The sequence below is a fragment of the Mauremys mutica genome, chromosome 4 (genome assembly GCF_020497125.1).
Source record: "Mauremys mutica isolate MM-2020 ecotype Southern chromosome 4, ASM2049712v1, whole genome shotgun sequence".
In the NCBI taxonomy this organism is placed as follows: Eukaryota; Metazoa; Chordata; order Testudines; family Geoemydidae; genus Mauremys; species Mauremys mutica.
Window position 1 is genome coordinate 142,439,415 of NC_059075.1, and position 6,229 is coordinate 142,445,643.

At 46.1% G+C, this 6,229-nt stretch overlaps 1 protein-coding gene across 1 annotated transcript; it reads right to left on the reverse strand.

The window, feature by feature from the left end:
* Window positions 1–626: 626 nt before the first annotated feature.
* ADORA3 (adenosine A3 receptor) lies at window positions 627–5,612 on the reverse strand. The gene is made up of 2 exons (XM_045015646.1): window positions 4,786–5,612; window positions 627–1,919 (listed from the first exon to the last, which is right to left on the reverse strand). Exons 1-2 carry the CDS (start codon window positions 5,133–5,135, stop codon window positions 1,301–1,303), a joined length of 969 nt encoding a protein of 322 aa, XP_044871581.1. The 5' UTR covers window positions 5,136–5,612; the 3' UTR covers window positions 627–1,300.
* Window positions 5,613–6,229: the final 617 nt, after the last annotated feature.

A 6,229-nucleotide genomic window follows, 5' to 3' on the forward strand; every position in this document is an offset into this window, starting at 1 on the left:
AATGTGCTTTAGAAAAACATGGCTGAGTTTGGATTAGATTCTACTAATCCCGCTACCTTTGTATTTCTGGTGAAGCCTTTCTCTCCAGCACGTGTAGAATGAGTGAGCAGAATATTCAGAGCCTATATTTCTCCCAGAGCCTATTAATGCAGCAGGGCTATCGGTCTGTTTAGGTTATGTGGGTATAATTTACCCAGATAATTCAATAGCCATCCTTGATTTATAACCACTGCTTTGTGTGAGTCTTCCTGGGGGTACCCAGGACTGTGAGGCACCTTGCAATCATCTGCCCTTAGCGTGAGGAAGCCTTCTCTGTGCCTGCTGGGGGTCAGCTCCCCAACTCCACTGGCCATGGGCAACATAATCACTCCCCTTTAGGCCTTGCAGGCCCTGCTGTCATTCTGCAGGTTAGCAACAGGCGCGCTCCAACCTCTGAGCATCTCCCTGGAGTGACTAGCCACTGGACACTCACAGTATTCACAGATTTGCTGCTTCCAAAGAAATGGTACAAGTCAGTTTACCAGTCCCACTTCAGAGCACCACTCCGCTGAACACACAGCACTGAGATTTGTTTATAGTTAAATCAAATACAAGTTTATTTAACAAAGCATAACAATTTGAGTAGAAGCAAGTAGAAATATTGGAAACAAATGGTTCCATAAAGAATAAAATCATAGCATGCATTCTAAAGCCTAGACTTCATTAACAAGATACTGTCCTGGCTAGTAGAGTATTGCTCATCTAAAAATCCTTGCAGCACTTTGTAGCCAGGCTGGCTGTGACCCCTCCCTTGCACGAGATATGCATGCTGTCAGTTTGCCTCCAAGGTGAAGGTTTCAGTGTGTCCCTTTGCACACCAAGATATACCCAAAACAATCCTTTGTCTATTCATAAGCAGGAAACTCTCCTTCTACAAGAGAGGAAATCTACAGGAAGAAAAAACAGATTTCCCAGTCTCTTAATTAGCACCTGGCTCAATATGCAAATAGGCATACTTCGTGAGATATGCATTACACAAATGACCAGACTGAGATATTACCACTTGTCTGAAAAGAACATTACTGAGGTATGTGACCTGCTTTGACTCGAAGACCTTAAGAACATTATTTTCAATATAGATACATAACTCCTTAAATATTATCCATCCATATATATTGGAATAGTTATGATGACCAGTGGGCTACTGGCTCTCGGTAGAGACCTCATTTGCCATCCTTTGGTGAATTATTATACATATATGTGTCTCAGGGAATCCCTGTAAAATCCTATGCGTGCCCCCTGGACCCTCTGCCAGTTTGCATCAAGGGGTCACTGGGTCGCACTCTGATGTTTGCTCTATGCTAGGACTGACTGGCTTTGGACTCATGCACAGGACATAGGTTCTTAAAATAAGAGTATAAGTGTCTTTGAACTTCTTTATCTTGCAAGCATAGACAATGGGATTCATGACTGAATTGGAGTGAGACAGCAGAATGCTCACGTACCACAGATGCCGCGGGATGAGACAGTTGGGACAGAAATGTTTGATACAGTTTAGAATGGACAAAGGCAGCCAACAAATTGCAAACAAGAAGAGGACGAAGGCCAAAGATTTGGCCACCTTGAACTCCTTCCCATAAAACACTCCTGCATTTGTGTTTGTTGCACTTTGACTTAGCTTTGTCAGGATAATGTAGAAGATCTCGATGTACAGAGCACACATGAGGATCAGAGGGATGAGGATCCAGGCAAAGAAGCTGAAATACACCATGTAGTCCATTCTCATCACAGAGACGAATTGACACTTGAGTTCACTGGGCTTTTTTGGGTCAATCCTTTGATTCCATCCGAACATGGGGACAAATCCTGTCAGCAAGGACAACAGCCAGCAAATTCCAAGGGCCATCCAAATTCTTCTCTTTGTGGTGATTATTCTGTACCTGAAAAACACCAACCCTGTTAGATGCGATTCTTTAGTGACAGAGAAGCAGCATCCAAACACTCATGCCTTCAAGGGCTGTAGGTTCATTTGTGGCTGATTTGAGTGCTCAGCTGTCTTTTGGGCAAGGTGTCTTATTGCCAGTACTTTGTACTATATGTGGAATGATTAACTAGTTTTAACCAAGTCTGTCTCTTACCATTTGGCCTGCTTTGGATGGCCCCATTTCTGGTCTGCTGCTGATCTCGGCGTGTCTGAGGCAGGGATATGACTGGCATTGCCAGCAGCTGATTCTGCTGGCTACTTTCTAGCTTTCCTTTAAGGACCTCTCCATTCATATTGTAATTTACACTATTCCCCCAGACTACACTATTCCTCTACTCTTGGTACCTTCTGATGTAGAACCTTCGCTCAAAGAAATATGGCCTGATGTATTAATTTAGATGGGGAAAAAAAGAAACCCAAGAGAGAAAGGTATTAAACTGACCCAGTCCCTGCCCAATATTAAACAAGGTTCAGGGGTTGGTAAACAGAGACCTCAGCTTGCTTAGCATCACGGCAAACACACTATTGAAAGTCTTTTAAACCTTTTTATTAAAGATTCAGAAAAGAACTCAAAAAACAGTGAAAGCCTTTGAAAGGTAAAGCATTAAGTCAGGCTTTCATTTTACCAATATCCCGACCCTTTCCCTTTCGCTGGAGAGAGTTTGGAGAAAGAACCCCTTTCCCCCGTCCCATTTGACAGAATCTTAGGTGGTAATAACTGTCCTTTTGGGCTAAGAGGAGGTGTTAGTTATGATGGGCTGGAGCTGTCATAGATGCTGTTGTTAAACTTCAGTCTCACTTCCCAGAGGACAAAACAAAACAAACATGCACAAAGGGGGAAAGAAAAGAACGGCAAAGATAGAAAATGCAACTTCTGTCTCTGGTGTTGACTCTCACTGCTGGAAAAACACAGGCCCAGCACACAGTCTGATCAGCCACTTCGAGACCTGGCAAACTTGTACCAGTGTTGGTCCTTTGAGGGCATTGCTTTTAGCTGCCTTTTTCTGGTCACAGGCTTACACCAGTGTTGTAAAATAGACAGTCTTGGCTGGTTGAGCCAGACTCTTAAACAGAAGACAAAAGAAGAAACATGGGAAAGAGAAGAAATCAGGGTGTGGAAGGAATAGAACATCTTGGGGAGCGGTGAGGTGTGTCAAAGTCTTATATCCTAGATGGTGTTCAGGATTTAGTCAGAGCTGATGGAGGTGGCGCGATGTTATCTGGGTCCCTCTCTCGTGGCCTGATCTGGTCACAACATCTGTCAGGATTAGGATGAAGGAAGTCTGGGGACCCAGGAGACATCAGGGCAGGCAGCTGTCATGGTGAAGCTCACTCCTAACCCTTCTTTCATCTTTTAGTCAGACAGCACCCAGGGGCGGCTCTAGGAATTTCGCCGCCCCAAGCACGGCGGCACGCTGCGGGGGGCACTCTGGTGGTCGCCGGTCCCGCGGCTCTGGTGGACCTCCTGCAGACGTGCCTGCGGAGGGTCCGCTGGTCCCGCGGCTCCGGTGGAGCATCCGCAGGCACGTCTGTGGGAGGTCCACCGGAGCCGCAGGACCAGCGGACCCTCCGCAGGCACGTCTGCAGGAGGTCCACCGGAGCCGCCTGCCGCCCTCCCGGCGACAGGCAGAGCGCCCCCCGTGGCATGCCGCCCCAAGCACGCGCTTGGCGCACTGGGGTCTGGAGCCGGCCCTGACAGCACCACAGTAGCCAGCTTTCCCCACCCCACAATGTCCTAGACATAATTTCTGACACACCAATTGATTCATTGGTTACTGGTCCCACACGTCTCTTGTTTACCAGGCATAATCTTAACAAGGCCCTTAATTATATCTGTAGGTTTTTTAGTTTAGACTTATGCAGTTTTTCTGTCTCCCCATCCACATATGTTGTTACAGGTCCTGGTGATATTTTATGAACTTTCACTCGCTTCTTACAGTTGACCTCACAATTAAGGTAATTGTAGACCAATTATGACACCAGGACCATGTACTGTCTGACCCTGTGCCATGTTGTTGTTGTTTTCGAGGGAAGGGGGGGTGTCTTGTGCATACACTTGGCCACTCAAGTTATAGAAAAAAGGTGTGTTTTTATAAAATCCTCTTATTAGGACTTGCTGTTCACTCTGTGCCCCTTTCTCGTTTTGACCCAGTGCTGACGTTGATGGGAGTATTTGAAGTGACTAGCCCCAAAGTAAACAAACACAGAAATAATATAAAAATCAGGTCACGCACCCAACAAATTGACTGAAAAATGAAATCATGTTTCACCATGATCCCAGCAGCTCTCTGATCCCTATGGGCAATTCAGTCATTAATACTTATTTTTTATATTGTGGTAGCACTTAGGGGCCCCAGACACGGGTCAGGACTCCACTGTGCTAGCTGCAGTACAAACACAGAGCTATGAGATAGTCCCTGCCCCCAAAGAACAGCTCTTACATTGATTTTACAAAGAGAGAATCTTTCTCTTTTTCAAAAGTACATTGAAAGTGAGTTTACTGCTTCAGAAACTTGCCTGATTAGAAGCCACTTCAAAAGATGGGGGAGCAGGGAGCATCTGTCAACACAGAACCATAGAAATGTAGGGCTGGAAGTGATCTCAAAAGGTCATTCAGTCTATCCCCCGATCCTGAGGCAGGGTAGAGTAAAACCCCAGTGTTGCAGGGCAGGTGTGAGATACGGAGTATGGGCACTGGGGGAGAGGGAGGAGCGTGCATCCAGGTCTGAGCTGGGGTGTGGAGACCCGGAGGAACGTTAGCGCATTAATTGAACTTCCATGTAATATGAACAATCACTTGAAAATGCAACAGCTAAACTCACCTGGTGGGCAGCTTCACTCTCAGGTACCTGTCGATCGCTATAGCCAGGAGAGACAGGATGGAGGCATTAGTGAAAACCACCAACAGGCAGCACATGAAGAGGCAGGAGTAGAAGTGGATGACGACTCCCAGGCTCACCACGATGGCCAGCGGCATGACGAGGATGCCCACGGCTATATCGGCCAGCGCCAGGGAGACAATGAAGTAGAAGGTGTTTGTCTGAAAAGCTGGGTTCAGCTTCACCACCCAGATGACCAGGATGTTGCCCAGGGTCGCAGATATCCCAATAATGGACTCGATGGTGATGTAAACGGCATCCAGGCTGCTTAGAGTCAAGCTGCTGTTTGTCATGGCGAATAGCAGGGTGCCTCCTCTGCAGGCTCAAGGGCAGGAGGGAAGGAGGAAGATGCCAACAGGAACAAGCTTGAATGGGATTTTTCTTCCACAATGGCAGCAGAACTCAGCTCTCCCAGTGACTTTCCTCACAATAACTACAGAACTGTGCAGAACTTTACGTCCCCATGGAATCGTGCAGTTATCTGGCTGTTACCCCTCCATAGCATCGCACAAGAGTAAATGGCACCTGGATATCCATGCCATGTGATCCTCCCTTGTGATTTCTCCTTGTTAATGCCAGAACATCTCTGTGGCTCCTTCAATCTCCTTTGAGCTCTCCGGATATTTCTTTTGAAGTGGTCAGAAATCTTGTAGCAACCCAGCCAAAAACCTACCTGCCTTCACTTGCTCTAGCTGTTGTCACTTACCAATGACTCTATTTTAAAGCTGTGAACACTTTTTTTTTTTTTTTTAGAATTACCCATGTCAGTCAACCACATGTGACTCTAGATAAGCAAATTCTACTCTTCTTAGGAAGTGAAGCAGTGAAGAGGAAGTCACCAGGATGTTCTTTTGATTTCAGCTCCCCATTTGACTTTCAGCTCCTTATGTGTTAATCTTCAACTAAACCTCTGAATGGGCGGGGGGCCAGCTATCTTGGAGATCCCCCGACCTGCACTGCTGACCTTCTGAAACAGCTGTGCACCTTGGGACACTGCTGTGACTAGGATGGTCCTGTCATAATTCAGAGGCAAAGCCTTTTCAATGGAAGGCCCTGGGCTGTGGAATTCATTAGTGCTAGATATCAAAATGAGTTCAAGCCTCATCATATTCAGAGAACAATACACTGTTCTTTCAGTTCTTCAGATTCTTAGTCTGCACCTATCACCATGGTATGTAGTGCAGAAAGGTCTCCCCACCACAAAACTGCTGAAGAATGAGCCAGTGCTGTTCATGGATAGAGGAAAGAAGTGATGGAAAAAGGCAGCATGGAATTAGGAAAGAGAAAGAGAGAATAACTACACTAAGCTGAAAGTATCTGAGTTTGTTATGGGAAAGCATTTGTGTGACCCTTAAATTTGTATTTGATGGTAACTGAGTTCTCAGAA